The sequence below is a fragment of the Cariama cristata genome, unplaced genomic scaffold (assembly GCF_000690535.1).
Source record: "Cariama cristata isolate BGI_N322 unplaced genomic scaffold, ASM69053v1 scaffold333, whole genome shotgun sequence".
NCBI classification, from domain to species: domain Eukaryota; kingdom Metazoa; phylum Chordata; class Aves; order Cariamiformes; family Cariamidae; genus Cariama; species Cariama cristata.
The window spans coordinates 12,213-34,004 of NW_009609903.1; the positions used below are offsets into that span (position 1 = coordinate 12,213).

Consider the following 21,792-nt stretch of genomic DNA (forward strand, 5'->3'; position numbering starts at 1 on the left):
CAGCGTCAGTGTGATCCCAGAAGTTCACTGGCTTCTTTCACACGCGTGTGTGCACGCACACCTACACAAACGTTGCTGTGTAGGCGAGAGGCATATGTGTGTGCGTAATTAAGAAGCAACAGGAGATATTTGAAATAGAAGGCAAATCGGAGGGTTTGTCGTTATTATCTAATACATAGGTCTCAGTAAAACCTTTTCTAAACCACACTTGTTTGAGAAGGAGCCCGCTTTCTCTTTCACTCAAAGCTTTGCCCTGACGAGCAGCTGGCAACAAGACTCTCGGGAAGGACCTGACTTGCTGAACTCCCAAGTTCACAGTTCCCTCAAGCCACTAACACAGAGGCTGAAACGATGAACCCCCAGAAAGCAAGGCGCTTGATTAAGCGGTCACTTTAGTTCAGGACACGGTACTCCTCTGGCTGTATTCGCTTAGATGTAAACATGATTTTTATTATCTCATTTGCAATTGACACGCTAGTCCCTAAAAGGTATTTGTTTTGAATTTGTTATCATTACATTTTTGTGGAACAGCGAGTATTGAGAAGAACATCGCCATATATGGTAGCATGCATAGATGTATGCAGAGGATCCCAACTCTTTATAATTCACTGAGACTTATTAGTTGGAAATCTGTTGGCTTTTAAGTACGTTAATTTTAGAAGAAGCCAAGAGCTAGAGATAGCTTTCCAACTCGTGCAAAGTCCAGTTAAAATATGGATTATTTATGAATTCTAATGAACATGCAGAATCTGATTTACTTAATAGAATGACATTTGGGGGTATTTGAAATAGCTGGTATTTTCCAGATAAGGGGAGTCTATCCCTACATGATACAATTCAAGTCTTTTTTCCTTCTTTTCTAATTTTTATAACACAGGTAATAACCTGGGCCAATTTTTGTGGAGCATTAAAAGAGCCATCAAATATTTCATCAGAGTTATGTAGTAACTTGCATTAACAGAGGTGAGAAGACCTGATAGGAGACCAAGGCACTTACAGACAATTTGATTTAAGTACATGGAGAATGCATTAGAAAAAGAAAAAAGAAAAAACAAAACAACCAACAACAAAAAAACCCACAGCAGCCCTGTGAAATTGCTGAAAATGTTCTTTCTTAAAATACAGACTTTCCCTCTTCTATGGTTGAGCAACCCTAAACTAGTACTGATGACACCTCCGTGTTCAGATGAAAATGTCCATGATGAGAGCGAGCATTTGAGGGGTGGTCCCGGTGACCTGTGGGGAGAGGTGAAAGGCCAGGAGGGACTGGTAGCAGTGCTGGTGACAAAGCTAACTGTGCTGGGGAACCAGTTCCCAAATGAAGATCACAAGATTAGGATTCACCTCTAGATTTTCTTTTTTTCAAGCAATGCTCAGTTGGGTAATTCAGTTAAGTAGCGGAAAAGTAAAAGAAAAGCAACCTAGAAAGAACATAGTCAAGAAACACTATAGCCCAAGAAATGCAGTTTGAGTCAAGCCGCAGGTAACTGCTACGCTCTTAAGAAACCACTTACGAGAGCAGGACTGGGTTTCTGAAAATAATTCATATACTTGGTTATATGTTCCTCTGTTCTAACAATTATTCCCCGTACGGCTGAGATAAGCTTTTATACTGATAGGCACATCCTGCAGAGGAAGGGAGAAGTATCCTTTATCTTCTCATTAGGGGAAAAGCAGTCCCTCTGAGCTCTGACCCAGGAGGCAATTCTGCTTGGTCAATAACCTTTTAATTAAAGTGCACTTCCTGGAGATATTTATACTTTGTCCTTGGAATAATATACTCAGGATAAACTGACTGTAAAGACAGCGTTCAACTTCTGTCACTGACACGATACGGGAAAAGACAGTGAAGATCAGCCAGATGTATCTGCAGTGGGACAGCAGAAAGAGGAACAGAAAGTAAGCCGTGGAAGTATGCATGCCCATGTGTACGTGCACATTTGGGGTTTAGACAAGCATAACAGATGGATCCAGTTTGGTGTAATTTGGCACATTTCTAAGGCAAGGAACTTCGTATCAGTAGTATTTTTGGGATTGCTTTTCCTCTCTTTTCCTCCTCCCTTCCTCAGGATAGCTCACCTCTGAGAGTATAAAAGTATTTATTCTTGTACATGATTTGAGCTATGATCTACCTAAAAGAATGGACAAGACTCTCTTACCACCTCTTGCACGGATAAGATACTGGTCTCCTCTTCCCTCAGCCAGCCCTACAGATGAAACCCGGGAACTGGCTAAGGGGTAAATTTTGCCTTCTCAGGGAATGTTCTCAATAGGCACTAATGAATCTTTCCCCTTGGGCTCTTTCCCCAGTATCAATCATATGCTGGACCAGTGCGGTTCAGTCTCGATCAGAGATGGACCAGAAGGTTTACTGCCAATTATTAATCAGAAAGCTTCAGCAGCTCATTTGTTCAGTGCACAGTACCTCACTAGGACAAATCTAGTGGAGTTTGTGGAGTTCATCTTCTACCCCTTCCATTCAGAAACCTTCCTTTATTATTAATACATACTAATTAATATCCATTAAACTATTAATATTTATTAACCCATACTTCATAACTGCATTGCCTTTTTTACTACAGTGGTACTCAGCTGCTACTCCAACTTTATCTTCAGATTCCAGAGGATCAGTCACGAAAAGTTCCTTTTACACAAATCCATGTTTTCTACTCATGTTTCAGAGGAGTTACGAGATCCAGCTCAGACTCTCTATTCCCTATTTCTTGTAGAGTGTCTGTTCTTACCATCTTTAAACTACTCAAACACAGTGCTTAGATCTAAGGGATAAAAATCTGCATTTCCAAGCTCTGCAGTTCTTGCCACCTCTTATACCTTCCAACCTCATCTTGGTTTCAAAAAGACTGAATTTAAATAACAAGGTGCATAAAGTTTTACGTGCAGGAAGAGGTGGGAGAACACAATAGAATAGAGAGAGACCAGCTCTCTGTTTCATGCTGTAATCGGTGGAAGATGTTCTTGAGTTAGCATGTAACAAGGAAAGGAACTTTCCCTTGGTCCTTGGGCAACAAAACAGCAAAGAACTTTTGGGTTGTCCCGCTAGCGATATGCTTTGTAGCAAGCCAACAGTTTTATCTTCAGTTGGCTTTCTGAGGTGTATAGTCAGGACGATTTGGTAGTTTGAGTTCTACTATCATTGTTTGTGGGCAGCCTCAAAGTAGCAGGATTTGACTCTGTGAAACTCAGCTCTGCAGTTCTGTCTAATTTTTAGTGTTTCTGACAGCAATACCAAATTCCTATCGATTTGACTGTGCTGTCACTTGGCACTTAGCCACGGGCTGCACAATCCAACCTTTCTGATGCTTCAGGATGACCATATAGCTGTCTGTTCTGGGCCTAGGATGGACCAAAACCCTCAGACTCCATTGCCGCAGCAGTTCCTCCGACGCTGCTGGAGCAGTGGGGCAGAGAACATGCCTTGCCCATTGCTACCGCAGCAGGGGAGAGGCCGTAGCAGGCTCTGCTGCTCCCCGAGCCCCGTGCTCCTGGAGCCACAGCCCCGGTGATGGGGCAGTGCTCCCTCCGTTCCCCTCTCCAGCCGGCTTCACCCTGCAGCCGCCAGCTGGAAAGCTCAGCTGGAGAGAATACCATCTCCATTATTGGAACTGTGCGGCTCTACCAGCCCTCTTGGCAACGAGGGAACATTTTCTGCCTTAATCCACACAGAGGTCAAATAGTTTCGTCTTGCAGTTCTCTTCCAAGAATCCCCTGGGAGGATCGAAGGGCCACATCCTACAGAGCTCCCTTGCAGAGACTCGACGGCGGGGAACGCTGCACGCAGGCCCGCGGCAGTGCACAGATCCAAACTGTTAGGGTCTCCCTCCCGTTCACCCGCACCACCGTGCACGTTGCGTGTGCGTGGATGACCTGGGTGAATTTTGCTGTTGGGGATTTCCAGGCAAGGCTGATAGCTCTAGAACAAGCACATTTAGAGGAAAGCTGTTCTCTTTTTTAGATGAGAGAATTGTCGAGGGAGTTTAAGGAGCTGGGGCATCTAATTTCCACTGAATTTCAGTGGGATATCATCTAACCCTCTTAGGCGCCTCCAAAATCCTAGTTGTGTTTTTAAGCTTTGTGTCACCTTCTGCATGATCCATGCTTCTCTCTCGGATCCCTCACACAGTCTGGCCTTGCAAAAAAACATTAATCTTTGGGAAGGCTTCAGGGACAAATATTTGGAAATCAATCTCTGATACTCCCAGAGCACAGGGTGTCCATTTGGCTACATACCACAGAGCTTGGTCTTTACAAATATCATTCTGCTTATGGGTTGACTGCTGACATCTTTAGCAGTCAGTTCTCCAAGCTCCCTCAAGATTCATGTTTGTTCAAATGCTGTAAATTCTAAATTCATTCTCAATAAGGAAATGAAACGGCCTCTGTCTCCTAGAGATGTTTTTCTTGGGCACACACTCTTCCCCGCTCCCCACTGCAGCTCCTCCCCAGCTCCCCTCTCTGCTCGGCTGCATGGCAGGTTTCCCAATCAGCACCACTCTTTTCCTGCCCTGTAGCAAACCACAAGTCCTCTGTTTACTCCTTTCCTCATTTAGAGCTGTGTGCCCCATACGACAGAGCAGAACACTTAGGAAATCTCCAGCATTATCAGCGCAGATCTTGCAGCTACGTCCTAACTTCCAATGGCCAGAGCAGGAAAGAAGTTGCCTCCTTCCCTCTCAAACACAGTGCAAAGCAGCCCAAACCCTCCCATTGCTCTCACCTACGGAGCAGATATACCCAGCTGCTTTAGCCAAGTGTGACTGCACGATGCTGTTTTATCCATGTGCAACTGCATGACACGGATGCATCATCCTTCCAATTTGAGCATCACGGTTCAGATTATCTAATAGCTGATGCAACTTCCAGGCTTGTTTTATTTCTTCTCTCTCTCACGTGGTAGACATTGACCCTTCATAAATGATCAGCTCCCATTGTCTGAACCATGGAAAGAGGATAACTCTAAATTACTTCTCCTTCACCAGCAGTACTGATAACAGTACTTTTACAAAAGGTTCTTTTGACCTTTTCTTAATCTTATTCTTCTCCAAATGAAATGGTATTAGAGTGACTGGAAATAGTCTTTTGCAAGAAAAGTTCATTTCTGTCCTTGCTGGAACACAGCCTCAGAACTGTTCTTCTACTAATTACTTCATTATCTGGTATTTCAGTATGCACCCAATAGTATTTGGGCCATGAGAAGTTTTGTGTATATCTGAATTCAATTAACTTTGTGATGGGCAAGGGATGAGGCTGCAGGAAGCTGTTCAGATGGTAGTCTTGGTGCAGCGCCAACGGTCTCATTGCACAGACACCAGTTATGCCTTACTTATAGCTCTGATCCTCAGTACAACATAAGCAAAGTAAAGTAATAAGCCCAGGTATCCTCGTTTGGTTTAGTGCCACGAAGCTTGATTTAGGTGATTTTAGACACAGTAACAAAGGAATGGGACTCCAAATACAGATACTTTAAGGTATCTAAGCTGGCACCCAAAAGTATCTGCATGGAAATGTGAGAATGACACAGGACCTATAGTGCTTTGGATGTACCGCAAAGCAGATTTGACAAATGTATTTTGCCTGGAATTTCTCCACATTTGCCTCCCTTTAAAGCAGAATATTTTTCTTCCTCAATAGGTGGCTACTGAGTCAAAATGGCTCAAAAACCTCTCAGCGATGATGAGAAATTCCTCTTTGTGGACAAAAACTTCATTAACAACCCACTTGCCCAGGCTGACTGGTCAGCGAAGAGACTGGTTTGGATTCCATCAGAGAAACATGGATTTGAAGCAGCAAGTATCAAGGAAGAGAAAGGGGATGAGGTCACAGTTGAACTGGCAGAAAATGGAAAGAAAGTGACACTGAGCAAGGATGACATCCAGAAGATGAACCCTCCAAAGTTCTCCAAAGTGGAGGACATGGCAGAGCTGACTTGCCTCAATGAAGCTTCAGTGCTGCACAATCTAAGGGAGAGATACTTCTCAGGTTTAATTTATGTAAGTAGAATCAAACACGCACAGGGCATTGCCTATTGCATGCTACCATGTCCCATCACAAACAAGGTGGATTCCACCCGCTGTCAGGGATACAGTCCTTGTGTGTAACACTGCCACGCAAGCACTAACCCCTCAGTAATAGCTTCCCAAACCAAAAATGTATTTAGTTCACTTTATTCCCCATGACTCTCCTGCTTCTTTAATGATCGTTTCTTTACCTAACTAAATTAAAACACATGAAAGTTTGTCCCCCAAAACTTGCTAATTCTGAAAAGATATTGTTGGCTTGGAAAGTACTCTGATAGCTGAACACCACCTCAGTCCTACTGTTGGGGGGGGGGGGGGGAAATCAGCAGCATCTTTTGAATGACTTCAGTGTAAAACTGAACAAGTTTCCAGTAACTTGCAAAAAGAACATACAGAAAAGCCCAATAATGCAGCCTTTTCTCAGGCAAAACTCCCACTGAAAGCCAGCTGACAAGTTCTGGTTTGGTGGGTGCTTGAATAAAACCTTATGTTTGAATAAACAAATAAACTCACTGGCATCCAAGTGAGAGTACTCATATGCACCAGTCTGTTACCGAATCAAAGTCATGCATCTACTAAAACTTATTTTTACCCCTCCTCATTGGTCAACTTACAGATCAGACAAACCCAGACAAATTATAATCTTCTTTATGCTCATGTGAATTTGGGCCAAGGTTATTGTGTCTTCCAGTCCACACAAGTGTATTAACACAAGCGTATTTTGACATTAATAACCCTGTAATGTATTTGCATCAACAGTTAGCAAGCTGCACGGTAAGAAAGCCCAGAAAGTTTCCATGGAACTTAGCTGTTATCTTTGATTTTACATGGAGGATCGCTATGCTGTGCTGCAGAGAAGTAATCTACAGTTTCAATCTATGAAAATTTTACTTGCATGGCAGACCACTGATGACCGAAAGGAAGTACAGAGCTTAAGTAGCAAAGTTTTAGAAGCAGGAGTAGAGCTCTCATTATTAATATGAGGAATGCTAAATTGGAAAGTAGGAAATGAAGCAGAAAATACGATAGTTATATATAGTACAACAAAGGAACTATTTAATTGTTATGCATAACTTCACAGAGCTAAGCTCAGGATCTTTCCTTCAAGGAATGTACATCATCAAGATTCCTGAAAGAAGCTAGACTTTCCATCTTTTCAGTATTTCAGTTTATTGGATTTTAAGTTTGCAGGTGAACATATGGACCTATGAGCTATTATATCAGAACATGCAGCACTGATTACTAAAATAGAATTTTTCTGAAAATGTTCTGCATGGTTGCAAAATCTAAAAAGAATTACTAGAAGAATAGTGGGATAAAAATGTGTGGGGTTTATTTCTTTGCTGAGAACAAAAACAACAGCAACACTCCTCATAGATGTTCCAGGATTTCCAATATGTTTACTTTGTGGAATTTTCACTTTCTACAGGAAGAGGAAATTAATTTCCAAAAGTGGATAATGCAATTAGAAATCAAAGAATTGTTCTTGGAGACAAAGATGGAAGTGTATCTGAAACTAAGTTTTCTTTCTCAAGAGACTAGATTTTTAAGATGGTGGTAAATTAACAGTTATAAAGAAATTATTTTGACTTGTATTGCAACAAGTTATTAGTATTTTCAGTAATTAAAATCTACTTAAAACTGTCCAGCCTTAAAAGTGCTGCCCTAGTAGATGCTGTCATACTTAAAAAAAAAAAAAGGGGGGGGGGCACATTTCTAAAAAGGATTTGAGTCTCATCCACTTGCAAAACTAACTGTAAACAACCGTCTCCTGGCTTTGCCATGCAATACCTATGTTGCCTCCCTTGGAGTCCCACACATACAAAGAAAACGTGACCTTAACATTTTCCCTTTAGAGCATCACTGATGCAAATGAGGATTCCTAATTCTGCCAAAGAAAAAAAAAGTCAAACTAGCTGAAAAAAAAAAACAAACAAACAAAAAACCAAGTCATCTGCCCCTTGTATTTATATTAAATATTATTAAATAAAAAGATTCAGTGCAGAAATTCACAGTGACTGGACACTGGAAAAAACACCCATGCCTTTTCCTTCATCACAGATAATTAAGAAAGTAGGGCAAGAAGTGTGTTGCCACTAACTCATCTTTCACATCTCTTAGAACAAACAGAATCTGCCTTGTCCACACACAAATTAGACCAAAAATGATTATATGAACATAAATAGAACAGCAATGCAACTTCAGTGCATTCGAGAGTAAAATCAAGTTTCTTGTGCCTGTGTTCGTAGGCAGTACTAAGTCTTTGCCTAACAGTGCAAAATGCTTTCTTAAATACAGAAAGCTATATATGCCTATTGGAACCAGAGGTGGGATTCTTCTGCCCAAACCTAGGCATTTACAACGGAGATGTATTTGTGCCATTCTCTCTTAACTGCCCATCAGCAGTGGCTGTCCAAGGGATACACAAGCTCAGCACTCCTATGGACACCATCCTTAAGATACTTCAAATCACGTTTTGCCTCCAGACCCTCCAGGGAGAGATACAGCTGGGGGTCCCCCTCTCTGGACAGGCTGTGCCTCAAGGAGAATGATTTAAGGCACAGAAACTTCAAACTCTCCACTTCCAATCACATGCTTAGCCAACCGGCTCACTTGCCTTTAAAATTTCATATATATTAATCTGGTTTCCTCCAAATCCTTGCAAAGCAGATACCTAGAACTACAGTCAGTGAAACCAAGAGGTCTTGGTCAACTTTCCCGATGTGAGAGATGGCATCAGTCACAGCCCAGTTAGAAATGGGGATTCCTGAACTTCATCAGCTCAGGCTTTTGTCCACTTCATAACCTGCGTCTTGTCCCTCAAAGTTAGCTCCTCAAAGGTACGTTACTGTATGCCTGGGTGCGCAAACAGCCCTGCATACAGCAAGTCAGGAAAATGCCTAGAAGTCTCAGGGAAGGGAGGCCTAAATAATTTCCTGAATTGGAAATTTACTCCTCTATTACTTTACTTGGTTGGGAATGATTAGCTGAGTGCATACAGTAAGTCTATTTCTACTGGAGAAAAAGGCCTTGCTATCCGTTCCTTAAGGGCCATGGTGGTCATTCTAGGACAAAAACCTGCATGTTTCAGGTGTATTGTCCTGGCAGCACTAAAGTTCATTTTGACACGATTAGCACAGAGTTTCATTCTGAACTCCAGCATCAATGAAAATCCAGCACAGTAATTATCTACCTCCACATCAAGGGTTTTAGCTTGGGTATACCGAAACCTGGCAAAGATCTCGAACTTTATTTTCTTGTTATCTAACTTGAGATTATGGTGATGCAGTCACAACCTGCAACAGCAGGAGAGGTCCTCATCACCACCCAGAGCACCCCAGACGTTCTCCTGCCCAGCATGGAGCACCCAACCGGCCCCTCGCTGCTGGAGGCTGATGGATGCTCTCGTCGTGTTTGCTGAATACCATATAAAGTGTTCAGGCTGTGCCGAGACTGTGTTGTGCCATTTCCTATTATGGTCAGGACAGGGAAACCCCTGTGCCCAGAGCCAAGCCTCCCAGATGCCATTTTACAGTCCTGCGCTGCAGTGCTTTCCATGGGGTAACCGAGGCAGCGTGAGCCATCCTTGGACACAGCCCTGAGGTTAAGGCATGGCAGCAGCTGCACACCACAAGGCGCTCGTTCACACAGCATGGCAGTAGAGAAAAAAATCCAAACCCACTTAATGCGTAAGCCAGAAAGAGCATAATTTCATTATTTCAGTTTTTTTAAACTGGCATGGTTTTAAAATGAACAGCCATAGGCCAGCTTAAATATCACAATACCCCCGCAATTATAATCTCATAACTTTGTAATTTTTTATTTTGGGGTTTTTTCTTTTTTTTTTTTTTTTTTAATGAAAAACCCTTGCAAATTGCTTACTTTTAGTAACTGTTTGTGAAATATGTCTCACCATCTATTATCATATGCTATTATGATAATGCTCCAGTTCACTAGCTGGAGCATTCCAAAGTAAAGGAAAATAAAAAAAAACCCCACAACTAACAAAACCTGGATGAACAGCTATCAGCTGGTAGCCAATGTTCTTGTTTGTTTATATATTTTTTTTTATATGAATACCTTCATTAAACTGTAAACAGAAACCATATTTTTCCTTAAATTTCTAACAGAAATAGTCATGTAGTGAAGGCATGACTATTCTGGTAAGACATCTGTTTGGAACTTGAGTAATTTTTTTCAAGGACTGTCATCAATCCTTATTGTTACATGGTGTTCATACAATCTTTTTTTAAAAATAAACTTCTTCTAACATCAATCCAAGCTTCTTTCCTAGGCTTTCAGTTTACAAAATTTGACACCAACCTGAGCAGAGGACATACTGTAGTATGAAAATACACATATAAAGAAATATTATGAATTATTACGGTTGTTACATCATCACAGATAAGGGTGAATCACTATGTACTGAAAATAACTGAAGTCAAGAAGCTCTAACATCGGATGATGGTGTTTCCTCAGACTGCTAAATTCACATACTTTCTAGCAGTTTGCTTATTAGAAATAATTATTGTGCACTTGGAAACCACCCATACACGTACATTCAGAAGCTGATGCTTCATTTGTTACACTAGGCAGAATACAAAAGTGTTATTTGCTAAAATTCTGTTAGTTCAACACAGCTGATGCCTGTGTTTCTCAGACTAGAGATGACACGTGATATTAATTATGGTTTTTATTTGAATTTCCTTGCAGACTTATTCAGGTCTCTTCTGCGTTGTGATAAATCCATACAAACAGCTGCCCATTTATTCAGAGAAGATTATCGACATGTACAAGGGAAAGAAGAGGCATGAGATGCCGCCCCACATCTACGCTATCGCGGACACAGCCTACAGGAGCATGCTGCAAGGTAGGCCAGTCTAATGCTGCAGTTCTTAATCGCTGCCCACTAACCTGGGAGAAAACACCTTACAACTCCACATGTGCTCCTGCAAGAAGCACAGCCAGAAAAGATCTGTTATGGAGGGCGACACGGGCTTTCTAGAAGCTTCAGAAGAATTCCTTGGCAGGAACAGCAGTCCACAAACACTGTGACTCAAAAAGGAAAAACAATCCTTTTACTCATCTGTGTCAAGGCATGTGGGAAGGTTTCAAAGTCAAGCAAATAGTTTTGGCAAATACGGGCATGGAAAATGCTCCCTCTCCACCAGTGGAGACTATTCCAAAGTTAGCTGCTAGCGCTGCTGCATCTGTCGGCGTTGCTCCTCTCTCTCTCTCCCCCATAGCAAAGCAAATTCAAATAACATTTTGGGGCTACTTTCATTACAGTCTAATGCTTTGGAGCCCCGAGTTGAGATGTGCTCTGTTTTCTAACAATAACGGCAATGCGCAGCAATGGGAAAGCAGACAGGCCCCAAATGGCGCAAACAGAACCGCCAAAATTCTCAGCGCTCTCCTCCTTCTGCAGTCGCTACTGACAGACTGAGGGGGTTTTGCTGTAAGGAAAAAATCATAATTTAGGGACAACAAAGCTATAGCGATGAATGTATGAGGCTGCAATGCCTACAGACTACAGGGACGTGACTGGTTGCCATCTTGCAGGGACCTCCGGTGCTCCAGGAAACCAGGACTCCACAAAATGCTTTGAAATTTAAATGCTCTCATTAGGAGCCTGATCCTGCAGAAATTCTGGCCGATAACTATGGCTCAGCAAGATTCACAGGTTTAGCCCTAAAGTTTAGGGCTTCCCTGTTTGGAGCTTAAGGATTTAAGGGTTTAAGGCTTATGGGTTTTAGATCCGACTGGTGAAAACAATAAACAGCATCTCGAAATTTCAGTTTTGCAGCTAGATTAATACCTGGTATCAATTTCTTTGTAATATTTACATACATACACAGAACAGTGATTGTTTCAGAGAAACTAATCCATTCAAAACCACCATGCACTTTATCTGGCTATGCAAATTAAGTTACACATTATTTCTCCATGTTCACAGCACATCGTAATCACAAGGACTGCATTACTCCTGTACTTGTCCTACTTTAAATATGAACCTGATGAATTTACTAGAAGTTACAAGTAGTCAGTTCAGCATAGCATAGCTCCTTGCTATTTTCTAAACCAAGATTTAGACTAGACAAAGTCCTTCCCAACAATGAAAAAAGATTGTCTTACGCATATGTGCCAGGCCATCAAATCCACAGCAATATAAGTGCCTGACCCCCAGCAGACCTCTACTGACCAAAAATACCAAAGCCCTGTCTCTTTTGGTACAAGCAATATATATAAATATATACATATACACACACACATAGACACATATCAATGGTGACTGATATCAAAGGTATCAAAACAGGTCTTCTCCCCAAAAAGAGTCCTGAGTACTCATATGTACTAACTGTAACACTAACAAAATAATCCAGATAACAAAATCCTTAGAACTTCTGAAGATTATTTACTTATTTAAATTGATTACCTAATTATGACTTAGGTTCCTGACTTTAGAATCTTACATTTTCAGATATAAGAGCATTTGAAATATAGTTAATTCAACTCTAAACCCAGAGAGCTAGGTATCTGCTTTACAATATCAATCTTTTTTCTTCCTATGGCTTATGTAGCATTTCTTTTCTGGAGCTATTTCAGTTCCTTTATTTGAATGCATCCCAGAAGGCAGAGCTACAGTGCAGCAGAAAAGGAGGATCACTAAAGAACAACAGAAGACATCCTGAAAATAGACCTTCCTCTGTACTGTAACAGCAGAGTTATTCATAAAGACAGGCATATAAAATATGTTTAGGACTGAGGGGGCAGGTGCTTTTAAAATAACATAATTCAGTAAATATAATTTTTGATATAGCCACAGTTATAAGAAACTTACTTGGCATATGCTGATGCCACAAAGCCAGTCACATATCTGTCTTCCAGATCATCTCTTGAACTCTGTGCCCTGTGTCCAGCACTGTCCAGGGCCCCAAGCAGTCCCTGAAGTCAGAGCAGTCTTCTTTCCTCAGATCCTTTCTTTAAGCAGCAAACCTTGCAGAGGAGCTCTGCAAGAAGCTTCTGGCACCTGTGGGTCATTAGCCAAGTTCTTATTCAGCTGTGCAGAACACTGCTACTTGTCCCTAAAAATGGGATGGGGAAAAACAACTAGGAAAGGGCTGCAAGCTACCTGCAGGAAAAAGAAAAACCATAACACTACAGCCTATGCAGAAACAGGAAAATTGTTTTGGTCTGATGGTACATGAGTTTTCTGCTTAACATGAAACTAGTATCAGCACATATCAGCCTGATCCCAGCAGCATAAGGACCTCTTTCACTGTCTCTGACTGTCTGCTGTCTGTCTGTCTCCTGTCCTTCCTAACATGCTCTCCCAAGCGGCGGTGAAGCCATGGGAGCTGGCTTGCCCTTCACTGTGGTCACTAACTGCACCGAGAGCAGCCTTGGTCCAGCTGTGACTCTCAGGCTGGGTGCTGGGAGGAGGAGGCAGCAAGACTGCATCCTTCTTTCTATGCACTTTTTTGTTGCTCATAATAATCTCCTGGCCCCACCAACTCTTGGGGAAGCTTTATGCCTTGTTATTCATGTGCCCCTTTTGCAAGGAATTCTACTTGACAGCAGAGAGGAGGGGGAGAGCAAGTAGAAAGAAAAGAGGAGGGAACAGATCACCACTTGAACATTTAAGAGAATGCTCTTCCACTGCCTCCCATCCCGACCACGCACAGCTGGCATGGCAGCCGGGGAGCAGTCCCACAAGAGCTTGCATCACAAGCCCAGGACACCCACACTTTACTTGCACATGCCATTTTGGAGTATGTCCATCTCTGAAGAGGGCCCCAGCTGGTTTTAAAGCTGTGCTTTTGTTTGTAAAATCATACTCATGTTTTGTGCATAAAACTGAACCAAACCTCAAAATAACTCTAGTTACTCAGCCAAATTATATTCACATTGGAGTGGTGAAAGTGGGTGTCAACATGACTGTGTGTGTGTGCACGCACCACGTATAGACATAGAGAGCTTCATAGGTTTTTTTGTAAGCATATTTGCAAATGGAATATAAACAAAAAATCTTACTCATAAACATGGATCAGGGCACTGAATGTTTTCCTTGTGAAATTTCAGTATTGCTCCTTATCTGGGAAACTTGCATAGTTTCTTCTTGCCAAAGTAAAATATATCTTAGATTCATGAGACTGAAGAATTACATTCTGGTACTTCATGAGCAGGGCCACTTGGCCAAGAGCAATCAGCTTGTTCAGATGTCTCAGGGAACCTTTATCTTTCGGTGAATCAAGCCTCAGTGTCTGCAGATCGCTGGTCCTATTGCAGGCTCATCGTCTGGCAATCACTGCCCTTCACATTCTCACCCTCTCCTCTGTTGGCACAAACATCCAGCAAAGAACAGGAGTTGTACACACTGCACTTCTCCTCTGCTTGGTTAATGGATTCATTAGGGATGATGTTTAAGTCCCATCGAAGTTGTTCTGGTAATAACACTTAGCCATGATTAACAGAAATCAGATAATTGGACTTTCTTCCAAATATGCAGAAAAGCTGACATCTCACAGGACATGGGAATTAACAAAGATGTTGGCTGGGCAGAGATAAAATTTCCACTTGTTTCAAGTGGTTCTGAGCTCCTAAAACCCTTTTACAAATCACAGTCATGCTGTCTCATGCTCAAACTGGGATGCTGGATGTCTTTTTGAATCTACGGATTACCACATGACTAATGCAGTATGATCGCTGCCCAGGCACAGTCACTGATGCTCAATTCCAGCCAGAACAAGCATAAACTTTATCCACTTTAGTTTTCTTTAATCTAAAAGACTAAGAGAATATAACATTCCACGTGGGCATTTTGCGTGTGTTATCTGTCCCCAGGAGCTACTATGCTGAAGTGGGCCCCACTGACTGTCTTTACAGACAAGCTAGCTGACTACTACTACATTTAGAGACTGCAATCATAAAAAGCACACCCTATGCTTCTGCATTCACCTCTCTCTCCTGTGTTTTGGATGAAGGAGCTCCCCAGTGGCACAGCTGCCATATGAAGGGCCTGACCCCCATTCCAACTCTTGCACTGCCAGCACCAGTCTTCGTGCAGTCATGACCGAAAACTGCTCCAGGTGAAAACCACCCCTTGCTTTTTGCTGAATTAGTTTTTAAGGTGGGTCACCCCTTCCTGGTGGACAGTGTGGCTGCATGACTGCTGGTCACAGCAGCAAGGAGAGGGCAGTGCAGGCCAGGGAAGAGGAGCTGGATGGCTGACTTCTTCCTGCAGCACTGCCAGCCTCCAGCGATGATGGAGCTGAGACACTGGTCCAGTAAGGATGAGTAATTCTGCTGCCTTCTGCCATCTTCCCTGCATGCAGCAAGCAGCAAATAAATGATAAACAATACAAATGTGAAAAGTCAGGTTATGTAGCAGTTGTAATAAATACAAAGTTTTCATGTGGCTGATTAGGCTTTTATTATGTTCTCTGGCAATAAATCATCATGGAGAAGATATATTACAGCTTTCTGCAGATTCAAGAAGGTTATCTATTTTCTGCAAAGCCATTGTTATGCAAGCTTGAGTTAAAGATGGAAAAACAAACAACCTGGTAGTTACTGGGAGGTATGGGAGGGAAACACAGTTCCCAAGATCTTAGAAAAGGAGGCTGCTGTGAAAAGCCATCTGTTTACTGTGTCCTAAGCAGGACTGTACAGAAATGTCCCCTTTAGGCAGTGTAGTTATTAACAAATGTAAAGAAGCAGTGAGTGAGTGTTGGAACATGGTTTCAGTCTGGTTTTTTCCTTTTATGGTAAAGCTGCCAACTTGCTGCTTCATTGTGATAAACCATCTGATTTTGTTTGTGATTAAGCAGAGCTAGCTGGTCTATCAAGAACAGAGGGGCATATGATTCTTACAAGCAATCTGGAGGTGTTTGGTGAAAAAGCTAAGCAGAATCCAGAAAAAAAAAAAGTCTACTGCATGTTCAGGAAAGCTGGTGGGGGTTTAGAATGTAAATGTAGCTCTCTATGCTATTAAAAATTGAGGAGAAAATTTTAAAATGTCCAAAACATCTAATATAGACATACAGAGGGTGAGTATGATAGTCTTCCAGGTACTGTCAACTTTTTCAAAAAGGCATTAACCAAAAATATATTGCAATCTAGAAGACATATTTTGTTATTTTCAAGTCCCAGGAATTATGTTTAAGGAGTTTTATTTGTGCAAGTCATTCTCTTCTGATAGATCTAGCCACATAAAGTTGCAGACTCCCAAAATAGGGCACAGTCCTTTCTATACAGAATAAAATATTCCAGAACAGAAATTGGAGTAATCAAACATGAGAGCCCTTGAAAATAAATGAGACCAGTACCTGCTGCTCAAGTCATAACAGAATAGGATTAGATTTCCTGATGTGTTTCATTCTTACCTTTGCAATTTGTTAGGACTACTGAAAGAAATAGGGTAACATCTGGAATTCTCCCTCCATGAATGTGCACAGGACAGTTTGTCAGTGTGGCGTTTTGCAGGACAGGCTGCACAGTTCAGCAATGCAGGCCTGAAAGCGTCAAGACTTCATATGGCTGCCAAACACAGGGGATGTTAGGAGGGGGTAAGTCCAGTGACCAAGAGAGAGGCTTGCAAGACTGCCATGGGTTGTTCCCCTACAGAGAACAGGCAAATCGCATCGGTCCAATCCTGGAAGCCTTTCAGACTACAAGAGAAAGCTGAAAGCAAATAAATAATTTTGATTCTCCCTCCAAGAACCCCCAATAGCCCTCAAGCAAGTTGCTGTCAGTCAGAGTCACGACATGCTGCTTACCAGAAGGCATCCTTGGAGAGCCAGCAACCACCCGGCAGTCCCTGCTTTTGGGTTGAGTCCTTCCAGGACCAAAGACCCACCGTTCCCTCCATTCCCTTCTTATTCCTATTTCAGCAAGATTTATTCCCTATACGTGCATGAGGGGCTGCACTGATGGAGTCCAGAGAAATTCAGTAAGTCGGGTTTGGCTTGCACAGCCTGTTCTCTGTCCCTGAGGGCACTTGGTGTGACTTCTGACCTTCCTAATCCTTCTTCCGCTCTTACATTTCAGCAACGCTGCCCATACGCATGCACTCATGCAAACCCCTGTGGTGGGCCAGTTTATGAAGCCTTCAGGAGGGGTTTTTCACTTACTGGGGAGCAAAAGAAGGGCAGCAATGAGCAGCACAGAGTAGTGAGAAAATACTTGGCTTGGAGGAGACCAACTTTTTCTAATGTTCCCTGAGCTCAGAAATTCCACTGACAACTCTGTATCAAGGAGTCACTTTTATTTTCTTTATGGTATTTATGGGTTTATGATGCAATATCAATATATGCCCATGGTTTCTATTTACACAACAGTGTATTTTTAGCAAAGATTCTACCATGTTCTCACTTTTTTAACTTAAAAGAAAGCCCAGCTGGTATCCTGCAGTGAAAAATAAACATGGCTCACAGCTCCTTTCCTCCCAAATGTTTATGTGGAAGAGTCCTGCTGTGCTGATTGCTGACAAATATCTCCAATAGAAATGTAAAGAGTCATTTTGCACCAGTTTACCGAATAAAGCAGTTAAGTGGCACCATTTGCCATGTGAGTGATCAATAAAGCAGTTAATGTTACAGCTATTGAGGAACTGGGAGTAAAACAGTTGTTTAATATCAATCCAAGCCATAGCAGAATCCTCGACTGCTTTTCGTAGACTGGCTGTGGTCCAGGTAGCAATTACAACTTACAAGCTTAATAGGTCGAATTTATCTCCATTATCTTTACACAGCACAGAAAGCTTATGTATCTATCTCATGGTATTTATCACACACAGGGTCGGCGACAGGGGCAAGCAATCAGATAGGTAGCCCTGCAAGTCACCCCACACACTGAATAAAAGGAGGAAGGCATTCACGTCTCGGCCTCTGACCAGAGGCTCCACTGGGCTAATGCTAGCCCTGCGTTTGATAAGTAATACCAAACCACACAGAAACACTTGCTTCTGCCTTAATTATTGGCCTCGACTCTCAGATTTGTAAACTATGCACACTTTTCAAAAATCTATTTGGCCTGCCTGGGAATGTATTTTCCTAAGTCAGAAGATTTTTCTGCAGTCTGTACAAGGCACTTTGTGACAGCCTCACTCAAAGAAGGGTCAACTTGAAAGCCCAGGTCGGTTGCTCAGAGCCCTGTTCAAGTCTACTTCCAAATAGCTCCAAGGGTGGAGATACCACACCTCTCTGGGCAACCTGTCCCCATGTTTGACCACTCTCACAGCGAAAAAAATTGTCCTACTTCAGAACTGATCACAGCAAACGTGCTAATCATGTATCTTTACAGAGAGGGCAAATTGTAAAGCCTCCCATTTCCACAGACTTTTCTGGAAGTCTTGCTTCAATGGAACTTTACAAAATAGTTTATCATTGTGCAGCACATTATGAAACCTCAGTGGGTGTACATTGTCCATCACAGCCTGGAGATCTTAGCCTGAGATCAGCCTTTTGGTAGAAAATTCTGTATAAAATTTCTGAAGGCAAAAAGAAATTCCAACTCCAAAAGCGTAAGCAGGGAGAAACGCCGCAAGAAGAGGTTATGGAGCTAGGACATAATCTTAAATCTTCCTGCAGCGTTACAGCATACTGGACTTGGCTGCGCAGAAACCTCTTACATGCCTCACATTGTAGAAATGGAGATTTTGATCCACCTTTTCATAAATCTTGATCCAAAATGTGTTTGATGGTCCTGTTCATAGTAAAAGGCATGAAGAATACTTACGTACTTGTTGACAAGCTCTTGTAAAATATGTGAAGTACCCTGTTTTATCTTATTCTTTGGAGGATGTCTCAAAGAAATTACTTATCCTCTTGATAAAAGTTGTCTCTCAGTCTGATATTAAATAGAGAGTACCTTATTCAGGTATTCAAACTGCTCTGCTTTCAAAATTCAAAGCTTTGCATGACCAGCTTAAAACATCTTAGGTTTTGATGCCTTATCTGTCCAGACTTTGTCTCGAGTGGGCTGCTAGCCATACTTCATAAGTGTAGTAAAAACTTGAGTTCCAAGTTTGAAATTTTCAGTTATAATCTTCTTATAAAGAGCCTGATCTTTTTGCTGTCCTCATTACAGTTCACCTCTAATGGAATTTACAAAAAATATTTTTGAACTCTTAACCTTTTGTTCATTTTTTGTACAAAATATTTCCATTAGAGATGGTTATTTAAATGAAAGGGCAAATTAAATAAGAGGTGAACCCAGTACATTTGACTAATCATGGATTGCCAGATTTTGGAAGGTCTAGGCTGTTCAATGTAAATCCTTATAAATATAAGTGCTTCTGTCAGGACAGCCATGTTCCCTAATTAATGGATTATTTTTTTTCTTTATTCACAGATCGAGAAGACCAGTCTATCCTGTGCACGTAAGTAAACTAATCTATTTTAGTAAATCTCAATATTACAATGTCTTTATTCAAAATTGATTCAAATTCTGATGGAACGGACATGTTCTCCTCACCTTCAGTAAGCTTGAACTCCAGTCCTAATTCTACTCCAGTAGATTTACCTGTAGATAAAATAAAAAGCAGGTACCAGTGTCGTAGGAAGTCTTTAATGCACAAACATATTTCTTTAAATTGATTTTCTGAATTTAGAGATTTAAGAGTTTACAATGAACAATCAGGGAGTGTGGTTGTAAAACTGTGTGCAGAGAGAACAAGGGATTTTAAAAGGTTCCTAGAGGAAGCTGAGGAACTGAAGAACACAGAGCATCCTGGATATTTGCTGAACTGCTGCTCATTTTTAGGTATTGCTGGCTCACCACAACTTCCTCATTCAGTTGTCATCGCAGAAAAGTGTGACCTTTCACGTTCACGCTGTTGTTTTATGCTGTTTGCATAGCCTGTAGCTAGAGCAGGGAAGGCTCGGTACCTCCCTGATCGCAGCGGCCACCCCAGAGCCTGTGCAGGAGCCCGGGGTGCGTTGGCCAAGAGGGCTCAGCAGCACCGCGCAGGTTGGACCTCTCTGCAGTCTCTACGTAATCGGTTCAGGCAATAGTGAAATACCAGCTAAGCCAGCCCTGTTTTGAACTCTGATTTTTCTGTGTCCAAGCTTGCTGAAGACCTCCTCCTTGAGTTTTGACCTGCCAGTGCTCAGACAGCACCAGCGTCGGGGGTTCAGCTGTTGTATCATGGGTCAGGCAGTGATTTTATTGCCACAAGCTTTGCTGTGCACAACTTACTACTCCACAAAATCCCATAGGTGTATCATTCCTACATATTTTGCAAAACACTCAGACTGTTGAATTGGATCTCCTATTTGACCTTCAGTTTTGACCATTTCTCCATTCCTCTGTTGCTAGTTAGTTGGTTTTATTTACTTGAATGCCATCAAGGACGCTTTTGACATAATTTTGTGTTTGTTGTATTAGGCATCTTCCAGTTTTCCTGATCAAAGGTACGATTTGATTCTGTGTAAATACTAATTATTGTTTGCAGCAGATGGCATGCATATTATTTATAGCAGGTTCATGCAGTGATGCTGTAGTCTGTCAGGTATTGTAAATATGCGTAGTCCCAAACTGAACTGGTTTTAGGTTGTCTGTGAAAATGTGGCTACAGACTGACAATATATATTTACACTACAGTTTTTAAAAAGCACTGCTACTGACCACCAGCCATACAATTACTTGCTACTGCTATTGCTGACCGGAAAAAATTTATCACCTAAGAAAAAGTAAAAATTATATACTGTATCTGGTACCATAAGGGCGAGCATAGCTCTAACATCTGTTGTAACAAGATTTCATTACATGTAAGTATTTCAATCAAGAATCTGTCCAAAAATGCATTAATACCAAAAAGAAACCTATAATTGCTGCAACGATGAAATAAAAACTATCACATTCTTCCCAGGATGAAACATGTCATGCTAATGAAGACTAATTTACAATATGCATTTCCTCCTTCTATTCCTATACTTTAGTGTATTTTTCCATTAATAAATCTTCAGATCTTCTTTTAACTTTGGAATATTAGGATTTTTAAGAAAGGGACTTGCTTTTGCAAATCTGTGCCTTTTTGTTCATGAAAATCCATTAAAGGATCCACCTCTGACAGCTACCATGTATTGAAAATAGCTTTTCTTTTCACCTAGCCAGCCAAGTGGGAAACAAGGTGTTTCACTCCAGTAATACATAAAATAGAGAGAATGAAATGTCCTTCCCTTTTTTGAAAACAGCCACAGTAAATAATTCATCAAGATGTTTGGAATAACTGCTGTATGTTGGATGGGGCATCATGACCCATAGCTCAAAACAGCTCTCACACATGTCTTTTAAACCAAAAGGATTCGTCAAGCTAAAACCAATGTACACAACTGTAACCACTACTGGTTTATCATCCTTGTTGGCCTTATTTAGCTGTACAGAACGAAGAAAGTTCACTTGGCTTTCAGCTGGGCAGCTGTCAAGCAGACGCAATTTGCATTATTTTCTAGAATTGCTAAAAATTCTAAGAAATTCTCTTTTTGCCTAAAATATGTAACAATAATGGAAGACTTCATGGCATTGATCAGCTGGGATCTTCTCTTTAAATAGCTACAGACTCAAACTTCCCAAGGCCTGGTACCTAAATTGTAAAAAATGTAGCTCTAAGGATTCATATGTAAATAGCTGTGGATGCTGCCAAAAACTCACTTATTTTTAGTGATGCTGCAGTGTAGACTCTTACATTCTTCCACTTACTGCTACCCATCTCCCACAAATAACTTTTTGCTATTTACCTTATGGGAATTCAGCA

The 21,792-nt window shown here is 41.5% G+C and overlaps 1 protein-coding gene across 1 annotated transcript in view; it reads left to right on the top strand.

Moving 5' to 3' along the window:
• Window positions 1-5,666: 5,666 nt before the first annotated feature.
• Window positions 5,667-21,792, top strand: part of MYH11 (myosin, heavy chain 11, smooth muscle) — a 56,290-nt gene continuing 40,164 nt past the window's right edge. The window contains 3 exon segments of the mRNA XM_009697661.1: window positions 5,667-6,008; window positions 10,749-10,905; window positions 19,389-19,416. Of these exon segments, the coding sequence (XP_009695963.1) occupies window positions 5,667-6,008; window positions 10,749-10,905; window positions 19,389-19,416 (527 nt within the window).